Genomic DNA, 20,977 nt, shown 5'->3' on the forward strand with positions numbered 1-20,977 from the left:
TGGCTCTACTAGATAGAGAATGACATACTCTGCAGGATGCATATTATTTATCTTGACTACACAGATTAGTTGGTGTTGTAAACCTATTGGTAAGGGCTTATAGGAGTACACTGCAGGTGTGCAATCTGAAGTATTATAACAGCATGGCTTTACAGTTTTTAATTAACAAATACTGGTTCAGTATAAAAATGTCACCGCCGCCTCCTGTTCCCCTGGACTACCTCAACACTATCTCTTCGTGCCAGTATTCTGGCTGTGAAACCTGAGCCAGGGGCCAAATATAGCCCCACACAGTGAGCAGTTAGGGACCGGGACAGATGGGACAGCAGGCCACTGCAGAGGCAGTACGCTATTGGACCCTGAACCCGAGAGATCCTGCTGCCTGCCTGACCAATAAGAATGCTCTTCTGGAAAGAGAAGCTTCTTTTTCGACTCATTCTTACTTAAACAAGACAAACCTGGACCCACAAAACCAGGAGAGAGCAAACAGAGGACGAACAGAACACCCGAAGGTATGGTTTCTTCTGTTTTCGGTGCTTTATGTTTATGTTTCTTTATTGTTTATCAAGTGTGTGACTGAAATCATTTAATCTGACAGTGACAGTAACAGTACAGCTGTTTTTAAATATAGTCTCTCAGTCAGATTCAAGCATCATGTATACAGTATCCCCTCTGACATGTTTTTAAAAGCATTTTGATTCCCTCTCACTCTGAAGAATTTGTTCTGTTATTTATACCATTGTGAGATTGTAAAATAATGTAAAACATGAACTCTAGAAAAAATAAGGAGGTAGCAGTAGCTTGGGCAGCAATGGCAGTTATTAACATTTGTCAGCCAAACTCAGTGTTTATTCATATTTAATTATCACTGCGCTGCTGTTGTTGTTGCCTTTGGGAGACTGTCCAGGTTTAGTCCTTTGCCATAAGTGTATTTTGTGCAAGTGCAGCTATACCTGTGTGTGTTTAAAGGTAGCAACCTCTCCCCTGTGCTTGGGGTGTGTGGGGTTGCAGTGTTGCTGTGAAACATAGCCCAGGGGATTAAAAATAACAACAGCTGGTCTTCAGGACGCCATGAGGCCCTGAGTGTTACACAGCGTCTTATATGTAACTACATCAACAGTTTTACAATATGCATACATACATCTAGGTTTGATGTCGCCATAGAGATCAGAGCTGAAGCAGCACTCCTCTTTTAAACTACATGTGAAAGTGATCCCTTGTCCATTCACATGAATAGACGCCAGTAAGCTCCAGTTTGGACTACAGCAAATTCACATGTAAAGAAGCATCATATGAAAAAAATCACGTGTTCTGGCACAATATGGAGAAGTTGGAGTAGACTGGCAACAAATAGACTGTATTTACAGTTATTTGTATGCAATTTACCTTCTTACAAGCATAATAGGAAGCTAAAGTTACAAAGGCTATCACATGGTCTCATGTGATAGCCTTTGTTTTTCTTTTTCTATTCCAAAAATCATCATAATATGGGATGGGGTGAGGGTCAGTGGATAAAAATGCTCTACAATTCTGTTTAACTGACATTCTAGCAAATTCGATTTTTAACATCAACACCTTCATTAATCCATTCGTAGTTTTAGCATATGATGGCAATATGGTAGTGGCATGTGTAGAAATGTCACCTCACAGTAAGAAGGGTGATGGTTTGAACTTAATGGAACTTTGCGACCTTTCATTGTGGAGTTTATATATCATACCTGCACCTGTGCATATTTTTTAGGTTTCCTTTTACATTGCAAAAATATGCTTATCAGGTTAATTGGTGGTTCTAAATTGGTCATAGACGTGGATATGAATGAGCTCTCAATTTTACGAATTTGTCAACTCTCACCTCATGACAGCTGGGTTAGGCTCCAATATTCCCACAACCCTTGGATAAGCAGGAAATGCATGGATGTTATTGATCGCTCTTTGGCATACCATCATTTGACTGATGCTACTGTTACTTAAAATCCCAAACAATGTTTACATCAATGTCGAAAGAATCAGTGTATCCACAAAAATTATTTTTAAATTCACCTTTTCTTTTAGAAGGGCAGACATCCTTCTGGTTTATGAGCTCTTGGTGTTCATAAAAAGCGTATTCATATTAGTATTTATGTCTATTATATGAACACGTTTTAAAACAAATATAAAAGGTATTTCAGCCCTAACGGATGTAAGACAATCGCAGTTTGTGTGGAGGGGCAAAGGAACATGTGTGAGGAAAGTATAACACAGAACAGGGGCCCAGGATAAAATGTCCTGACAGGAGCGGCGTGAGTGAAAAATGGCAGTCATGCTCACTATGACTTCAGTAAAGGCCTTTGCTAATACCCACCAACTGTGTCCAAACAACACCAGCTTGACTCATGCTGCCTGCTATGTCTGCGTGAGCAAATGATACAGCATAGTAAAGTCTATTTTCTAAGCTGTCTTCTCTTCTGTGAGCTTGTCATTTCCTTTTCTTTTTTTCTTTTTTTTTTTTACAGATGATTACACACTGCACTGTCTGCTATGTAAACATGTATAAATGGCTGGTTATGACATTTGCTGTGTATTTCAGGATGCAGGACGGGAGTTGGAATCAGCCACTCCCCATCTCACTGCTGCTAAAGGACCCGCCACCAGGCGCGACTTTGGAGGGTGATGGGGGCATATTTTCTGAGGCATCCTCTGATGGGGAACTCTACCTGGACTCAGTGACAGAACTGGATTCTGGAGATGGAGACTTTCCGGATCTTACCGCCTTCTTAAGTGCTGAAGAGATTAATCGTAGCCTGGACCTGGCCCGGGAGGCCTTTAATGATACATGCGAATCTGAAGATCCAGGTCCCTCTAATCCAACAGAAGTGGAGCAGGCTCTCCAATCTGTCCCCTCCCTTTCTGTGCCCTCACAAACTAGTGAAAACCTCACTTCAAGCCCAAACCTGCAGCATCAGACCAAATTCCCCAACCCAGATGATAATGCAGCAGTTAATGTTTCCTCCAGCCAGAATGCCCCCCTCAGTAAGCCTGTACATGTGTCCAGTGAGGCTCCATCCTGTGTTGAGAAGGCTGTACGTCACAAACCGATCCAACCAGTATATAAGCAGGATAAACCCAGGCTGGTTCATGAAAGCCTGGAGCTGAATGATCGAGTGGCTTCAGCCACGGAGTTCTGCAGCAGAGCTGCCACATTTATCGAGGAGCTCTCATCCATCTTTAAAGGTCCTGCTCATTCAGAGGCAAGGATGGAGGAGGATTCCTCCTCTCCTGATAGTGGTTATCTGACTCCAAGAAGCCAGCGGCCGGTCCCTCAGGGATCAGCCTCTGGTCCTTCTTTATCTCCTGGGCAACAACAGGAAGCACAGTACAGGCAATCAGACACGGGGACTCAGCCTGGTGTCCCAGCAGGAGTGGCAGCTTCTTCAAGGTACCAAAACTCTGAAGCTCCAACAGCATACGGACCCCTGTCACCTCCTCGCTTTCTTCAGAAGCTGAAGAGTCAGGAGGTGGCAGAAGGGAGGCCCATTCGTCTGGAGTGCAGAGTCAGAGGAAACCCCCTGCCGTTGGTCAGGTAGGTTTGGATGTGTTTGGATTTTATTGTGCAGGTTGCATATGAAGGGTACCTGCTATCTGTTATTATAGAATATAATTATTGTATTTGGTTCCCTAATTTTATGGAGATTTTTAATTCATAGATTTTTAAGTTTAGTTTGCCATGAAAAAAAGATCCACTTGTGTCTATTAGACTAAGATTTATTAAGCCAGCTCTCTTTTTAAAAGTAGATTTTGGTTGTATTGACTACCCATTAACTGAATAAGGACTGAGGCACTTCTGAATAAGGACAAGGATTCAAAAGAACTGTCTTATTTTTTAGTTGCTTGCGGTTGACAATAATTTGTATTTTAAGTCTATTCCTTTAAAGTTGGCTGGTGAGACTAAAGAAACTAGAAGTTGTCCTTAGCTGTAGAAAACCCAGAAGAATTAAAGCTGGTTTGTTTTTCTGGATATTTTATAACCTCGAGTTGTTACCTTGTAAAAACTGTTGTATGAAGTCTGTGTACTGCCTTGGTACAAACATCATGTTTTCTTGGTTTAATTTGCTGTACTATATAATTATATAGCAAACTGACTGATACTGGATTTTTGGGGCTGATGCCAAAACAATTAACGGGATTAAAAAAATTCTTATTTCAGTATATCTTCTAATATTCTTAAAACTAATCCCCCCCCCCCCCCCCCCGCTTTAGCTTAGCTGTGTTGCTACTCTGCTGCAGCTGCTGCAGAGTGTAAAGAAACAGATTCCTATTATCTCTATTTCATTATCTTAAAAGTAGAAATCTCAGAGAACAAGAACTCAAAACAAACCACTGAATCAGTAGCACCAAGTATAACAAACATGCCCTTTGTAATTTGGTTAAAATAACCCTTTAAGGATAGTTTGGCCCTAAGATGTTAAATCAGTATGTTTCAAGAATGCACTGACCTCTATATAACTGTCGCCTAAATCACAGTGTCAGTGATGCTCAACAGACCAACTGTCAGGATCCAGCCTCACTGGCCTGGCTGTTACAGATAAGGTGAGCGAGGGGTGCGAGTTGCCGATGTGTTGACAAGCAGGGGGGACTTCCACTCTGTGTAAGCACATTTGTCCTTTGGTACCTGTGCCAGATGAAGCAGGGACGCTGCTAATTTACGCCTGGATGAACTGTTATTGCTCTTGAGAGGACGGCCCCACTGGCCCCTGGTTACCAGTTCATTAGAAAACTAAAAATACACTCCTCTCTTGTTTCTGGATAAGTCATTCTCACATCTCAGTCCACACATTTGCTGTTTACTACAGAGACATACCTGAAGTAATTAAAGTTTCAGTCTGTTTAAAACGTCAACATCCTTCTAATTCTTTAGCTTTTTCTTTTCTCACATTTGAAATATTAAACTTACATTTTTAGAACAGTTTCTTCAAGATTCTGTTAACCTACTGGATAGAAACATTTTTTACTTCACAAAGTGCTTCTTTTAATAATTCTATTGCTTATATTAAGCTATCAAAGGTTACATGAAGCTTGAAAATCTGGATGTCTTGTGCATTACTGTACTTCAACTTCACTTAATGACAAAATATTTAAGCAGGGTTGTCAGACTTATATTTGATCATTATTGGGTCAGATGGGCAAAAACATTGTCCGTATTTAATAAATCATCCATTTACAAAACAAATAGTTAAGAAAAATAGGTATTTCAACAGTGCCTGTTTCCCACATTCAGATGTTCTCATTATATGTAGCATTAAAATTTATGGATCAGACTGGATCTACAAAAGGATAAAAAAGGTGTTATGATCTAAAGTGGAAAGAAATATCAATAATATTCTACTTCTTTATTATCCAAGCAACTTGTCGTCTAGAAATACCATCTGTCTGCAACAGGAATACCATCATATTTGATACAGTATGAGTCATTCGCCTCTGGTTGATAATGGTTTAGTTTTTGTAAAGCCATCCAGTAGGCCAGTTGTGGCCCCTGGGCTACACGCTTGACATCCCCGATTCAAAAGAGCCAATTGTGGTTCCGCTTAAGTTATTTCCAGCCTTATCTTTCCTTACCTGTATCTTAAAAAAATTTATTAACAGTTTGAAACAAGCTGTTTTATCCTGACGTCCTTTAAGTCATCTTTCTTCAAATTGACTGCATCTCATAAACAGATGGTTGAATATGTGCCTGAGTTGACCAAATTATGGACATCCCCTCTGACATCATACAAATCAGAGAGTAGAAAAAAAACTGTCATAAATATACACTGACCTTATTATTTCAAACTCTTTTCCATGTTTGATATGAGCATCCTGTATTATAACAGCATATTTATTATACCAAATAAGTGAACACATAACAGGTCAACTTAAAGGGATTTTTGAGCGTGTAATTTAATTTGAGGTGTTTGTGTAACAAGAAGCTATAAAGCCCCATGCTCAAGATATGAATCTCCCCAGTAGGATATGGGGGGCCTCCTCTGCGGCTGTATAAATAGTCATGAGCCAGGCACTGGAATGCAGGCAATGCAATGACTAGGCATTTTCAGTCACCAGACTCTACATCTCCTAACACCTTTTTGGGAAATATGAAGGTAGTGTGTAGGGAAACCGGAGAGTCCAGACACACCGGCGGTAGCTCCATTATATAACAAATACAACAAACATAAAGCTGAGAAGAGTGGAAAACAACAGACTTATTTCACTCTTACCTTTCCACTGTAACATTACAGAAAGATTATGATATTTGTGCCGTAGAAAACAAACTGAGTTGTTGTTGTTGTGACGCAATAAGTTGGAAAATTCTGCAGGTGAGTGCAGATCCTAGCAGCAGGTTTTCTTACTGATTTTTTGCTCTTGAAGTGAGAAGCAGTCAGTATAATCTATGCACAAGGGCTATCACTTCCTGTGTTGGATACTGAATGTGAACACTAGATGGCAGCAAGTTGTTTACCATTCAAAACAGACATGCAGCTTCATCTGTAAGTGTGAAAGATATTTAAGCAGCTGCTTAAAAGGTGAAATTGCAAAGACAAAGATTTTTGTGCTGCAAGTCTAGTTATATGTGATGAACATATGGAACTATATGGCATCTAAAGACCGTTGCTCGTCTGAGTTAAAGAGTAAAAAGGAAAAGGTTTTTTGATGAAACCTATGATTTTTTTAATGTATTGCAAGGCATTTCTTTGATGTTTGGTTACTGTTGCATAGTTGCACAGGTTTAAAAAAAAAGATTCCTGAAAGGTTGAATTCAAATGCCTCGTTTCTATTAAGTGTTCATTTCCTACAGGCAGCGCCTTTGATGCAATTGCCAATTCGAGCAGGTGATGCACCTCTTCACCTCCGCGTTCTCTCAGGCTAATGAGTTGGTGCTGGATGTGCTGATGCCAGCATTTTTGGAAGGCATTCTTGGTTTCTGGGTGCGGTCTTTTGTGGTCAACCACAATTCGTCTCGGTCAGAGAATCTTACGGTGCTGAGTGCCTGGTATTCTTCAGCATGCCCTCAATCTCCTCACTCACAGTGTTTTATGTAATGCCCAGCTTTTAATGATGCATTTCTAGTATTTGTGTGCATGTTAGCTACATCCATGCGAACCTGCACATTTTTTCAGTGTGAGGTCATTTTGGCTTGTTCAAGTCTCTGTTTTGGGGGGGTTAAGATTGGCTCTTGGCATGAAGAATTAGGCAATGTATTCAGTCTGTCCAAGCCCCCTGTGTGTTATTAAAGAGAGCATTTCAACACTAAATTGATAGTGTGAGGTCTCATTGTGTGAAACATCCAACACGCCGCAGGTGGCTGCTGACTGATGTCTCACTATTTCAGTGTACTATAAAAGTGACAGAGAAAATCCATCTCCCATTGTGTCGTGCCTTGTTGCTCTTTCATGTCATTACTCTAACTGCATGCTGTGCAAACAAGGCACTTCAAAACTTCACTTGGAGCTGAATGAGGAGAGATGTGAGGGTAGAGACCAGCCTTGGCGTCTTGGTTTCAGCCAAATACACAAAACCGCAGGGGAAACTTTTGGAAGCTGAGAGGCTGTGGAAGAATTTGGCTAAGACATCTACACTAGGCAGCATCAAGAAGAGACTCCAACGTCAAGGAGAGGCAAAACTTTATTGAATGATGGTGGAATTTGTTGTCAAGGCATAAAAGGCCAAATACTCACAAAAGCTTTTTATGAAAGTTGACCTACTATGTGTCACTTTATTTTTATTTTCAGTCATATATAATTGTGATTCAGTCAATCTTTGTGATAGTCGCTTTTTAAATAGTCATGTTTCAGTCCAGTTCAGGAACCAAACCGCTTGATAAAAAAAATGTATATTCTCCCACAGCCAAAATTGACAAACACGAGGTGTTGCCTTCTTTCTACTTCCTGTTACCTTTTCACATTAAAAAAATATATTCCGCAAAGTATTTTTCATTGTAGTTATTTTTCTTTTTATTAATGGTGGTTTGTTTGCACTGTCAGGTTATATGTGAGCTGTGTTAAAATATAAATTACTGGTTTTGGATTTGTGATGTTTGACATGCTTGTGTTTCCTGTGTCATCCTCAATATATTTTGGTTACTTAAATTTGCAAACTCTGTAACTGTTGAAGTAGAGGTACAAAAAGTTACTTTATTATTGAACTCTGGCATTATTAATCTCTCTTCCACAGTTTGTCTTTTGTCCCCTCGCCCCCAGGTATTTAAATTTAGCATTTGTGACAAAACTGGAGAATGACTGCACAATTACATGTTAAGAAAAAGGTGGTCATCATCATTTGTCATTATTAAAGTGAGTCCGGTTTGTTTTTAGCTAAACTTCTGGATTTGGCTTCACGGCTGTTGTTTTTTTCCATTTGACACTGAATTTCTTACACTTTCTGGCAGACATACATAAAAGATTCAAGGCTGGGATACCAGCTACTTGTTGTAGAAGTAGTTATCATACCAGCAAACAGCTACAGTAGCCCTTCCTCCCATGTTTTGTGGAACAGACTTGGCAATGAGGTCATAGCAGGTGACCCACTGCTGACTCATGACGTAGTCCCGCTGTAATGCTGACTGTTTGGCCTGTTTCTGGAAAGCCATAACTTTAAATTCTCCCTGGTGGACTCATTTGATCTCTGCAGGAGGAGTGGAAAGGGAAAAGCACTGGTATTTTTATACCTGCGCTTTTTTAAGAAAACATTTGGAGAGCATGATGTCATTCATATTTAAACTCCAAATAATGAGAGAACCTGGAGTGGCTGTAAGGCTCTAACTTAATACGATACGGGAACTATTTTACGGCAACATTCCTGAAACATGAAAACATTTAAGAAGCTGGGACTTTACCTTTTCTGAATGGAGATCTTGAAAGTTGATGTGAGATCGTCAGTTTGACGTATTATTCTGTTCTCACCATACTGACAACTGAACTGTGTTCGTGACTATGCGTTATATGTGTGCAAAGATGTATTCAAGACCCAAGAACATTTGAGCTTTTCCAGTGCAGACTGCCAGAGAGTTTTGTGTTGCAACCATAAATAGACAAAGTAGCTTTCGTGTAATCTATATCACAGACATAGAAGACTATATACACACCTTTTTCCACTAATTCTTCCATTTTCAAATCTGGGCTAATACAGATTATGTACATGAACTTGTTGAAATAACAGAAGTAAAACAATTCTGATGGACGTCAGCAGTATTCACGCTTAGACGGTACCTCTGGCCCTGAACTGGCTTAGAGACAGAGTGTGAGATTTCACACAACAAGGTGAGACTTTTTTCTGAGTTTAGGAGGCTCCTGACATCGACTGCTTGTGACAAATAGTCGTGAAATTCACAGATATCTTTTTAATCCAGTTATAGATGCTTGAGTCATGGACACATACCAGGTCTGTCTTGCTTGTAACATGTGTTTTTAATACACAGTTAATTCCATAAGAATTTGCACAATGGTAGTTGTTTTTAAGTTTCTCAGCATCTAAGCAGGTGTTTTTAAGCATCTGTACTCCATCACAGTGGATTTTAGAATTAGCGACTGAATCAAAATGTGACTGAAGTGCAGAGTTTCAGCTTTAATTCACAAAAGTATTGCATTAAGTACATTAGCGCGGTGGTCCAAATACTTATAGAGGCAATTATCTCTTGGTTTTATCAATGGTAGCAAATTAAAACATTATGCATACATTCACTTTAGCTTTCTGCTGGTGGTTGGGTTAGTTAAGTTCTGTCCATTTAGAGAACACAGCCCATGTTCAACCGGTTCTAGACTGACCACAAATGTGAACCTGAGTCAGTGGAATAGGGGTGGTAAACATTAGACATCTAACTTTTAACCCAAAAGTTAAACATCTAATAATCTCAGTTTGGTGCATAAAGCATACACAAGGCTGGGAGGATTCTGGGCTCACTTTCAGCATCATGTTGAAATCCCATTTTATGCTTTGTAGGTGAATCTTTAAATACCATGAAAAATCATTTGATAGTAAAAAATAACGAAGGAATATTTTTATTCTGCTTCAATTATATGGGCAGCCTAAATAGTGTCAGAAAGGGTTAAATAAGACATGCGAAGAGAGTGGAGTGAGATTTGTAGGGAGTTATATAAGTGGATCAGTGACAGTTGAAGAAGTGGAATACCAGATTTAATATGAAGCATGTCTGTTGTGGACAAAGGCAGCAGTCATGCACGGCGGGAGGATGGTAATCCAAGACAAGTTCAGCAGGAGGATGGGCAGAGGACACTCCATAAATCTAAACTCTGTACCGAAGCTTCTATTCCTCCTTTAATGTTAGCAGGTCTCTTGACCTCATTTTAAACATGCATCCACTTACCATGAGCGTTAACCAAGCACATCAAGTCTACGATAGACAGTGACACACGAAGACTCAGACTAAGCCTCTGATTCTTTAAAATCCCTTCTGCACTATAATATAACAAAACTGACTGCGCACGTTTGGGACAGGTCTACAGGTCTGCTGACGGTAACAAGGACTTTATTTTCTGCTTAGACACTTAGGTGCTGTCTGTGTCTGTGCTCTCAGGTAAGATTTGTAGTTCTGAGTCATCCGGGCCTCGGGGTCTGTTCCACAGCTGGACTGTGGAACAGTAAGCAGCGGGTTGCATTCCTCTGTTCACCTGTTAAATGACTCGCAACTATTCATCATGCTTGATAAGGCATGGCCATTAGATTCAGCTTACAGTAATCTGCCTTTTGATGAGATATTTTAGGCTGTTATTTTTCCTGGATGTTGGATTCCTGCGTGGCTGCCAAAGAGCTGCGTTTGAAGTTGAGCCCGATTCAATTATGGATCGCCGACAATATTGAAGTGGTGGAATTTAGTGCGTGCTTTTATAAGAGTTTGTGCATCTAAAGTGTTATTATGTGTACAGATATAGCAGCGGACTCTGCTGGTACTTTAAACTGTAAAATGTGCGTACATGTACTGTCCACTTGGCAGTGTATTGTGCGAAAAACAGTCTGCACAGGGATGGCTGTGTTACGAGCAGACGAGGTCAAATGGGACTCATAAAAACAAGCTCAAGTCTTCCTTCCCATGTACATGTGACAGGATAACAGCTGTGCGAATGTTAAACTGTCTTACACAGAAACTCGAGATATGCATCTTCGTTCCTTCGTCTCTCCATGTTTGTTTTTTTCCTGTGACTTGAATAAAATATCCCTTTTCAGTTTAAGCCTGAGATTGATATCATAGGGGGCGACACTTGTAGTGGGGGGGTCTGCAGGATTTGGTTTCATATCAAGGGAAAGGGGAGGTGGAAAAGAGGAAGATGTTTAATGTCGGGCTCTCGGTGCAACTGATGTGAGCTCAGATCTAAGTCTATAAATTCGTTGGGAGGAGAGAAGGTTACAGAGTTCATTCAGACCATGTCGACAAAAACTTCAGCCACTGGCTCCGCCGGCAAATGTCTTCTACTCTTTTTCAGCTTTCAACACAGCAGAATTGCAGGGTGTTTCACTTCTGACTCATGTGCATCCAGTTTGTGAAATATCTTATCAGCTTTCCTCATACTTCCACCCTCACAGAGTGTCTCAGGGTGGCTAAGAATTTGCTTTCGAGCTGTAAATATTCACGGCGGGTGATACTAAGGTGATTTGTCACGGAAGCAGATGTTTTTGTATGTTTGTAATTTTGTTGCATGGTCATGGCTGAGTGGTAAAAAAAAGGAATCATTTGTTTATTATTTCTTGTATATTTACTTGAGTTGGTCTACAGATGGTCAGAGGTTTACTTTATGAGTTACTCTTGTGAAAGATGAAACTGTACAGTCAGTTGTGAGTCCCAACCAGTATCATAGGCAAAAAAGCCAGGGGTGTACGTGGACAAATTCCATCAATTAATTTGAAAAAAAAAAAAAAATCAATTCAGTTGACATAAACAAGTAAAAAAAAAAATAAAATTAATAGTTAGAGGGAAAAAAACAGACACCCAAAACAAATAAATATGTAAGAAGACAATAATTAAAAATAAAGAAAAAAATCTTGAAATTACTTGAAACAAGTATGTTTAAGCAGCTTAAAAAGCTATATTAAAAAAGTTTGAAACTGTTAGATACTTGTATGTCTAATACATGTTTTTGTCAGAATAAAAAGTTGAAACAAGTAATTAAAATTTCCCAAAAGATTTGCAAACTCGGGGTTAAAGTTATAGAAAGTATAAAAGATGAGCATAGCCATTTTGATACATAGCCATACAAAATGGGTTTGAACTATGCATGCTTAAGTTTGTCCCATCTGTCTTAGTCTTTATCTCTGTGTTCTGTCTTTAGCGGCTCCGTAGTCTCCCCAGCCCATCTTGTCTCTTGCTCCCTCTCTCTGTGTGTTCCTCTTTCCCTCACACTTCATCTGTCTGTATTTCATCTCCCTTACCTGTTGCCTTGTTCCTCCTTGTGTCAAGTTCACAGGTCTTAGCCGTGGTCTCAGTGTTTGTACTTCCTGTCTTATTTTGACAGTCTCCCATCCTGTGTTCAGCGTGTTCAGTTTTGCTACCCATCTCGTTATGTCTAATTCATTCTTGTTGTGTTCCCATGTGTTTCCACTTCCCTTATCATCCTTCAGTGTACACATCGTCCCGGTCTTCCTCCTTCCTTTGTCAGTTCTCCCTCCATGTTCTTAGTGTTAGTTTTGCCCAGTTTAGTTACCACTACCTTAGTCTCCTTTTGTTTTCATGCAGCCTTAATAAACAGCCTGCTTTTTGTTAAAACCCAGTTTCGCCCCCAAATGTCAGCTTTTGGGTCCTCACTCTCCGCTCCACACGATCTGCTGCTGCAGACTGGGTCAAGAAAAGGCCCATCAGCTGTGTGTGCGCTTCTTTGAAAGGCAAGTCCAAGGAAAAGGGCTGTTAGTGAGTAGTTGGCAGTCTTTTGGTGATTTTTGGCAATTTGTTAGCAACCATAGAAATAACAATAAAAATTTGAAAAACCGGTAAGGGAATATATATTTTTCCCTAGCAACTGAAGGTTGCCAGGGGGTTACTAGTCAGTCTTTAGGCCTGTGTGACTGGGGCCTAACCATAATTGACTGATTAATGACAACAGTCTTAATCTAACTTAACATTAATTCAAACATGTATATTTTAACTTGAAAGGTTGTGTTCCCAAAGGAGTTCCTAGGCCCATATCATAGACTGAATTTAAAAGCTGGCAGTAACCAGAATCATGTCACTCGCTGGTTATCAGAGTCCATTGCCATCTTGGTGTTTTAAAAAAGAAGTGACAAGTGAGGGTTGGATTTGATTTGGAAACCAGCATTTACTGTAAAGCACCCCTGCCTTTTTGTCTTTCTGGAAACTAAGTAGAGCCATAATTTGCAAAATAAACTTTGTTTTATTCAATATGACTTGATTTTAACAACTAAGCCCATAAACTCATAAACAGAAAGTGTTTACTGAGGTCATAGAGAAAGTGAGCTGAGGGTTCCTATACAATCTTAAGTTGCCTCCCGCTGGCTATTAAAAACAATGCGGGTTTAATGCACTTCCACACTAGCTCCACTTTTCAGACTGAGGAGCTACATCCTTTCTATGGCCCATCTCACAGTGCTGCTGTGGGGGCATTAGATAAAAAAGATTTAACTACTGCAGTAGGTGACTCATTGTTTAACCACACTTATGACAACACATCTGGTCAGTGTACTTTGAATATGGTATTAACTATATCTAATGGTTGTTCCCAGAAATATATGATACATACCAAAATGAGTGCTGACACAGGCTACTGCGTGGTTTGCCTTCAACGGAAATTACTCAGATGCTGGAGATAAGTAGTTGTGGTTATGAAAGAACTAATGTAAATCAATGAAATTTAGTATGGAACAGACAGAAGCACTCCCATAGGTGTCAACGCATGAGAAAAGACTTTGCTTAACTTCCTTAATTCCAGAACCGCACCAGTCGCAATTAATGTAACTTTAACCCATAACTAGTTTTAGAAAAAAATGTGAAAAAGCCATAAACATGTAACCTCAATAACTGGCCAATTAGACATCTGATCCACTTCCTGTAAGTACAGGCAACATGCTGCTCCTGAATTATGTGTACTCATTTATTTTTTATGGCTGATATGTTTAATTTTTAGGCTCTTCTGGAAGTAACTTTTGTTGGTTTTCATACTGGATTTATTTGAAAGTTTGGACGATTTATTGCAATCACAGTATGACATCATGAGAGGACATAGCCTCTGTTTTTGTTAGTGTCATTTGGTCTCCTTGGAGCAAAAACAGGAGTTGCCATGGCAGCATGGCCTCCATTTTTGTGATGTCAACTGAAACTTCCAAGACCTTTTTAAACAGGACGTAATGTGTAAGTGAGTCTCTGATTTAATGCATACAAATGTTTGGTTGTTTGTGGTAGGAATGGGAAATTATTGAACATTTCCTGATTTGTGTGGAAGCTTTTCCTAGTGTCTTTGTTAACCTGTGTTTGTATGTTTATAATGTGAGATTTATAATATGATGTTTATAAATACAGCCTGATATGTTGTCGACTTAATTTTGCAAATTTCTTGCCATCTATACAGTAAGACAATAGCAGTGGGTCTGCGAGGGCTATTGTCAGATACCTAGTAATTAATGGGAACATCCAGAGACTGTAAAACCCAGTCTTCTCATTAACCCAGGTTTTATAGTCACTTAGGGGGAAGAACAGTGCTTTTCAGGTTTTATCACTACAAATTAGAATAAGCTTCTTCACAACCCACATAATGACAGGTTGTGCAAGAGGGACAGGACATTCAGTTCTTTCAGTTTTACTTATATAATGCCAAATCACAGTAACTGTTACCTCAAGGTACTGTAAAGATGCTACAACGTCATAGAGTGAAGCTCAGTGATACCAATGAGCGAGGAAAAAAACAACTTGGAGAACGAAGGGTCGGACAGACTAGGAGAGAGAAATGACAAAAAACTAATGATGTGGAATTCCTGCATATAAATCCATGGGGAGTGGAGGAAAGCAGGATGGAGATGCTCAGTGCATCATGGGAGGTCTTCTACCAGACGAGAGTAGATCAGGAATGAGCCCTAGATACTTTTTTGAGCTTTTAGTTCCTTAATGTCTCATCTTTGCTGTTGAAAGTGATAAAAGTTTCTTCTTAATGGGTTTTTGGTTAGAGGGGTTTTTTTACACTTTATAACCCAGTGATATCCCACTCTGAATGTTGAAGCCATTACCTGCGAAGCCATTTGTTAACAATGTGTTTGTGAAAGTTATATTAATTTATAAAAAAAATCTACGTCATAAGCTTTTCTTTCCCTTAAAGGTTTATTTTCTACATTAATCCAAAAACCTTGGAAAAACACCATTTGCTTTAGGTTAAGGGTTAGATAAAGCTACCTGTGTCTATAGCAGCCAACTAGGAGATGGTTTTGAGTCACCAAATTCAGCCCTAGCCATTAGCACAGTCTTTGTATTGAGTTTGGGCAGTTATTTTGGAACCCCTGTCTAAATGAATGGTGAGAAATTCATATCTTTAGTTGCAGTAGTTACTGGGCCATAAAATGTTGAGATTAGTATCTCTCGAGTCTAATAAAAATGGTTTCAAAACTTAGGCAATTTTGTCACAAAATGTAATTTAAAAAGCTTTTTTCCCCTCTTGTCCAGTATATAAGTGTGAATCTTTACTGTGGTTGCTAGTATGTTCCCTTAAGTACAGAGAGGGTGACTGTCGTGAACCCAAACCGAGGAGCCTGACAGCTAAAGGCTCTAGTCCCCTGTCTTGCTTTTCTAATGCTATAAACCACAAGAAAACATTTCCAATATGAAAATACTGATACTATAACGTTGATAAGATCTATTTATATATGCAGTCTCCCGGCAAGGTTCTTTTCATTGTATATTTGCATGTAATCTGGTAAAATTTCATATGTAAACATGTAAGGAGCAGACCATCTTCGTAACAAGCACCACAAACAAGCCCACCTGCCACGTCCTACTGGTAGGCTCTTTCTGGCAGCGACCAAAATATCACAAGTTCAGCCTGCCTTGAAGCCTGAGTGGAGCCCCCGCAGAGAGCGAAGCACACCGCACCCTTTCATTCTGCCGTGGATAGTGCATCAGACATAAATCTGCTGACTCTAAACAAACCACCAGTACCACATTTATGTTTGCCAAACTAGGTGAATTTGAAGCTAGGAGCATTTGAGATTATTATGGTCTCACTGTGTGTATGTGTCGGCATGGGTGTGTACAAATCATGACGTACCCACACTGCTTGCAGTAGCCACAGCCATCTGTCTTGTACTTGCCAGGTGATGCCAACTCAAAGTGGTCTATTTGGATCCTCACTTATCCAAGTTATTTTTGTTCAGGCCTAACAAGGCTTTTTAAGTGGCCTACTTAGTTCTGGCATGTGGGATTTATTAAGTAATGGTCAGTATAGTTAGTGTCCTCTTTTTTGGGGCACACTGTAGTGTGTATTGCAGCACTGTCATCTTTTATTTTCATGATATCCCTCTTCCTGCAGTCACAGATCAGAGGCCCAGAGGTTTCCATGGTGGCAGGGTCATTTGGCTTAAACCCAGTGCTCTCTGTGGTGTTTTTGATGGTCAGCAGACTGTGGCCGGGATCTGTATAGGAGCAGAAGTTTTGCTCTTTGTTTGGGTGACAGAGTCCAGAAATACACAACCAAAAAATACTGGGTTTACTTGTTAAAATCCTTTTAGGCCACAAAATGTTTCTCATCAGAGGAAGTTTACCTGCATCCAGCTTTGAAGGCTTTAGAGTGGCAGAGAGTTTGATTGGTTTGGGCAGGATTTATCCTTGGTGTAGAGAACACAAAAACATGGAGACATTTCAACCAACCACTGGAATTATATGAATGAATTCAATGTGGCCAACTGTGAAGCAGTTTTTGTGTTTTAAATGAGTCTTAAATGTATTTTTTCTGCTCTTCTGTCTTGTGTGGAATTTGGCAGCCTGGGCTGCTCCCTCCCTCTCAGCCCTCCACTCAGCCCGAGTGTTGTGTGTGTCTGTATGACTGCGTGACTCAGAGTGGCTGTCCTGGTGTGAGAGTGTCAGTGTGTGTCACGCTGTCAGGAGGAGAAGCACTGTGTAAAAACTTCAAGATCAAGGGAATCTGTGTAAGTTTGATTTATCTGACTGGGAACAGCACAGCAGCTCAGGTAAGTCTGAAAAACAACCTTGATGCCATCTGTCACTACAATTCAATGGAAGTCAAGCTTGTGTGATGAATTTCTTTGATTTGATCTTCAGCCTCATTGAACATCACTGTAATAAGGGTAACAGACTCATCAGAATTTGGGTTTTCTAGACGAACACTTCTAACTTTTTACTGAATAAAACTGTAATGTAGCTTTCTGAAACAACACATGATAAACTGCGGATTTTGTATGTGAATGAATGAATACGTTCATTCATGTATATATCAATCCTTTTTTTTTCTAGGGACGCTACTCACTTTAAAAAATTAGATGAAATATGTGTTAGTATGTGTGTGGGTGTGTGTGTGTGTGTGTGTGTGTGTGTGTGGGGGGGGTTCCTCCTGAGTGCTGAGGTGTGTGCATTTGTAGCTCAGCTGCTGCAAATGTCTGTCACTATTTCAGCTGAATGTGTAAACACGCACAAACAGACACACACGTCAGTCACTATAACAATTAATTACTGCACTGACAAATGCAGTTAGCATTCAGTATCTATTATTTCTGCTACCCACAGTATGAATTTCACAATGATGATTCAGACTGAACCATTTGCCTGTTTGGCACAGCCACACTGAGCTCTGCTCTCTTGCAGTGGACAATGCCAGTTAATGGACTTGGTTAAAATTCCTTGGAGAAAAATATCATTCGTTTCATCCGGTCAGAGCTTTGACTGTCAACTGCAGCTGTCTTCTAGCTGGAATATTCCGGTGAACTTTGACCCCTGATGCTGTGCCATCATTAACCAGGCTCCATCAACAGAGGCCCTTTGCTTCTGTGTAAAGCTCGGTTTCTCCATGTATCATCTTTAATCAAGACATGCATGTTCTTCAGTCATGCAGGAAAACATTTAAACTGAGCTGTTGTGCTAATTTTGTAGTCCAGATGATAATACTCAAACAAAAAGGCTGCAAGATAGAAGATGATCATTTACTTTGGCTTTGACTAGAGCAAACACTGAGTTTCTGAGAAATCCTTTAACAAATCTGAATGTCATTTAAAATTATTGCCTCCTTCTCAGCTTCAATTATATACAAACACTTTTTTTGACTACTTGAAAATAGCCCTCCAACAATAAACTGAATAAATATTTCACAAGTTATGGCCTCACATAAGTATTTACATGATCAGTACATTTGATTTACTTTTATTTACCGTACTTTATACAACATGCCTCATTCTCACACATTTGTCACTGCAATAAGGGGAATGTTAGCGTTAATGTCAATTTAATTTAGTTCAGTTTAGTAATATTTATCTATATAGCACCAATTCAGAACAACAGTCCTCTCAAGGGAGTTCTTCCTCCCCACTGCTGCCAAGTTGGCAACAGCACTTTAGCTTAAAACTGTCACCTTGCCCAACACAATGACCTGAAAGATGCTAAATCCTATTTTAGATGAAGAAAGATAAAGAATTTCTTTGAGGTTTTGATTTTTTAATTCAATTCAATTCAATTCAATTTTTTTTATATAGAGCCAAATCACAACAGCAGTCACCTCAGAGAAAAACCCTACAATCATATGACCCCCTTTGAGCAAGCACTTTGGCGACAGTGGGAAGGAAAAACTCCCTTTTAACAGGAAGAAACCTCAGGCAGAACCAGGCTCAGGGAGGGGCGGCCATCTGCTGCAACCGGTTGGGGTGAGAGAAGGAAGACAGGATAAAGACATGCTTTGGAAGAGAGACAGAGATTAAAAACAGATACGATTCAATGTAGAGAGGTCTATTAACACATTGTGAGTGAGAAAGGTGACTGGAAAGGAAAAACTCAATGCATCATGGGAATCCTCCAGCAGCCTACGCCTATAGCAGCCAGTGTTGCCAACTTAGCAACTTTGTCGCTATATTTAGCGAGTTTTCAGACCCCCTTAGCGACTTTTTTTCTAAAAAGCGACTAGCGACAAATCTGGCGACCTTTTCTGGTATTATTGGAGACTTATTTATGACGACTTTTTGACGTGAACACGCATATCGCTCTTACTCTCAACAAGCAGCGGTGCTGCCGTGGGCGCCTCACCCGTGCCAAAGCGCTCCCAGGCAGAGGATAGTCCTCCCCCAGCTGCTATCAGGGCAGGAGACGTTCACACCTGTGCGTCCAAACGGCAAATGAATCGCGCATGAGCGAAGCCTCTGCTCCCACATTGACTGTAATGCAGTCAGTTCTTCCTTTACTGTTATGCTGTTTTGTGGACCACAAGGTTTAAAACTACTTAAACACACACTCTCACACACAAATTAACTCCACTAGAGTGCCAATTTCGGGTCACTTTTGCCGTTCCAGGCCCAGATAAAGGAGCAGGGTTGGAATTGTGACATTAAAAAACAATAATTGCTAAAAGAAATTTAATTTGTAGTTCTAAATAAATTCTAACTGCATTTAAGACGTTTTTTACTCACTTTATGTCTCTTCCACGATGTTATTTCTCTCTCCAACAACTGGTTACAATTACATTAGCATGACAAATTATGCAAATTAGGTGATGACGTCATCTGGTGACTTCTAGCGACTTTTAGGACAGCCAATAGCGATTTTCCTTACTAAGGAGTTGGCAACACTGATAGCAGCATAACTAAGGGAGGATTCAGGGTCACCTGGTCCAGCCCTAACTATATGCTTTAGCAAAAAGGAAAGTTTTAAGCCTAATCTTAAAAGTAGAGCTAGTGTCTGTCTCCTGAATCCAAACTGGAAGCTGGTTCCACAGAAAAGGGGCCTGAAAACTGAAGGCTCTCCCTCCCATTCTACTTTTAAATACTCTAGGAACAACAAGTAGGCCTGCAGTGCTCTAATAGGGTGATATGGTACTACAAGGTCATTAAGATAAGATGGGCCCTGATTATTTAAGACCTTGTATGTGAGGAGCAGGATTTTGGATTCAATTCTGGATTTAACAGGATCACAACAGGATTAACAGTATATAACTATGCCAGCTGCACTGTTGGGTTATACCTAGCTAGCTAAATGCTAACTTGAGTACTGTATGTGAACACTCTCACAGCAACAATACTATGATGATAAGTTCATGCTTGCCCACAATCCCAGTTTTTCTAGGTTTCTCCCACATTTTAAGACAGTCTACTGGCACCCTCCCCTTTTTGCTGTTTTCCTGGGAAAGTCCTGTAATTTGCACAAACCTCAAACTTTATAATGAATAACTGGAATACATGCACATGCATATCCACATGTTTTATATTTGTCTAGTGTTACTCAAGTTGCCAGATTGTCTATGAAACACAGTCTGCATGCAATTTCAACACACCTGTCGGGCAGCAAATAACCAGATTCAAGGTGTGTGGAAGCAGATCAGTTAGCTGATTGCGGTTTTAGCTCTTGCTTCACCTCTCAAGCTTTCCTTACTGCCAAAATACAATACAGATAGACTTGAAGACATAAATAAATAAAAGAGAATTGAGTTATATGTGTAACCCGTCGAATGGGTGTGACACAGACTTTTGTAAATATGGCAAGAGTTTCACTAATTTGAGCTTCCAGAATCAACAAATCTCAGTTTACGGATTCTAATGTCATCACAATTACTTTACACATCAACAGCCCAATTTTTGTTGCTCTGTAGATCCTAATTTAGAATATTGAAAAAAGAAAAAAAAAATTGTTGGGGACAAAATATCAATCCATCCCAAAAGGTTGAGTCTGTTCATCTGGACGTAGCATTTTCAGTGGGAGAAACGTTTCGTCAGTCATCCAAGTGACTTCTTCAGTCTCACACAATTGATCATTGATCAAGGACCATTGATGAATGGCCATGAGTACCAATCCCTGAGTTGGGAAATGGCTACAATC

General features: G+C 39.9%; 1 protein-coding gene across 4 annotated transcripts in view; it reads left to right on the forward strand.

Annotated features, from left to right (window-relative positions):
- Positions 1–336: 336 nt before the first annotated feature.
- palld (palladin, cytoskeletal associated protein) overlaps positions 337–20,977 on the forward strand; it is a 69,214-nt gene continuing 48,573 nt past the window's right edge. For 2 of the 4 annotated variants that reach the window (XM_085150333.1, XM_085150336.1), the window contains exons 1-2: positions 337–512; positions 2,567–3,559. In XM_085150333.1, the coding sequence (XP_085006459.1) occupies positions 2,568–3,559 (992 nt within the window). In that variant the 5' untranslated portion in view covers positions 337–512; position 2,567. The remainder of the gene's footprint in view (positions 513–2,566; positions 3,560–20,977) is intronic. The other 2 variants (XM_085150335.1, XM_085150334.1) reach the window with 1 other exon arrangement.

This window comes from Neolamprologus multifasciatus, chromosome 23 (assembly GCF_963576455.1).
Source record: "Neolamprologus multifasciatus chromosome 23, fNeoMul1.2, whole genome shotgun sequence".
NCBI lineage: Eukaryota > Metazoa > Chordata > Actinopteri > Cichliformes > Cichlidae > Neolamprologus > Neolamprologus multifasciatus.